The sequence below is a fragment of the Nicotiana tabacum genome, chromosome 11 (genome assembly GCF_000715075.1).
Source record: "Nicotiana tabacum cultivar K326 chromosome 11, ASM71507v2, whole genome shotgun sequence".
NCBI classification, from domain to species: Eukaryota; Viridiplantae; Streptophyta; class Magnoliopsida; order Solanales; family Solanaceae; genus Nicotiana; species Nicotiana tabacum.
Genome location: NC_134090.1, coordinates 55209258 through 55210390, shown reverse-complemented (window position 1 = coordinate 55210390; position 1133 = coordinate 55209258). Strand labels below are relative to the sequence as shown.

At 31.0% G+C, this 1133-nt stretch overlaps 1 protein-coding gene across 1 annotated transcript; it reads left to right on the top strand.

Annotated features, from left to right (window-relative positions):
• Nucleotides 1-280: 280 nt before the first annotated feature.
• On the top strand, nt 281-664 carry LOC142165852 (uncharacterized). Its single transcript, XM_075224231.1, has one exon. The coding sequence runs from the start codon at nt 281-283 to the stop codon at nt 662-664; it is 384 nt and encodes a 127-aa protein (XP_075080332.1).
• The last annotated feature ends 469 nt before the right edge of the window (nt 665-1133 follow it).

The window sequence follows — 1133 nt, the reverse complement described above, 5'->3', positions numbered from 1 at the left end:
ATCAAGTAATAGTCGTTGGGGATCACATTTCAAAATATTGAATAACTTTATTGTTCTTTTCTCTTCTATTGTTGGTGTGGTTAAAGTGATTGAGTATGAATGGTTCTACTTCACAGGAAAGAAATCAAGTAGAGTATCTTTTTATAACATTCAAATTTATTTTTGTGCTTCACTTTATAGTGAAAGTATTGGCCATGTCAAATAAATTAAGCAAGATTTTACAAAAACAAAAGATCAAGATTTTATGTATGTCGTGGTATTTCTTGACATTACAAATAAAATGTTGCAAGATATGAAGAAAAATGGATGGGAATCTCTATTGGATGATGTTTTCTCATTTTATGATAGACATGATATTTTGATTCTGAATATGGATGAGTCTTGCTTTCTTGGAAAGTCGAAGAGAAAGTCTAATGTTTGTTACTCACATCACTCGCATGTTGAAATCTTTTCTGATGTGATAGATGTGCAACTTCAAAAGCTTAATGAACGTTTTAATATAGTGAGTAGTGATTTGCTTCTTGGGATGGCTAGCTTAAATCCGGTTAATTCCTTTGCTAATTTTGATAAGGATAAAATAATGACATTGACGAAGTGTTGTCCAAATGAGTTTGATAAATTGCATCCTTGGAATTTGAGTTATCAACTTATGATGACCCGATAGGTTATTTTGAATTTTAACCTTTATTTTCGTATTCCGAGATTCCGATTAGCTTTGTTTAGTATTTATCAATTTGTGTGCACAGTCTGTGTCTTATTCCAAAAAGTTTTATATGAAAAATTAAAGAAAATATGATTTTTTGTAAATAATTTGAGTTGACTACGGTCAATAATTTGGGTTGACTACGGTCAAATGGACTCGGATTGGTATTTTGCAATTCTGGTAGGTCTGTATCGTAATTTTAAACTTAGGCGTATGCCCAAAATTGAATTCGGAAGTCCCTAAATTGTTTTGACGTAATTTGTTGAAAACTAGTAATTTGAAGGTTTAAAGATTTCTAAAGTTCGACCGGAGGGTGACTTTATAGCTACTGGATTCAAGATTTCGGTTTTTAATACTTGGTATAGGTTCATTTTACTAATTAAGACTTGTCTACAAAATTTAGTGCAAAACGGAGTTGATTTGATATGAT

Excerpts from the sequence above, each read along its gene's own strand:
- LOC142165852 (XM_075224231.1), top strand. The coding sequence starts at position 281 with ATGTTGCAAGATATGAAGAAAAATGGATGGGAATCTCTATTGGATGAT.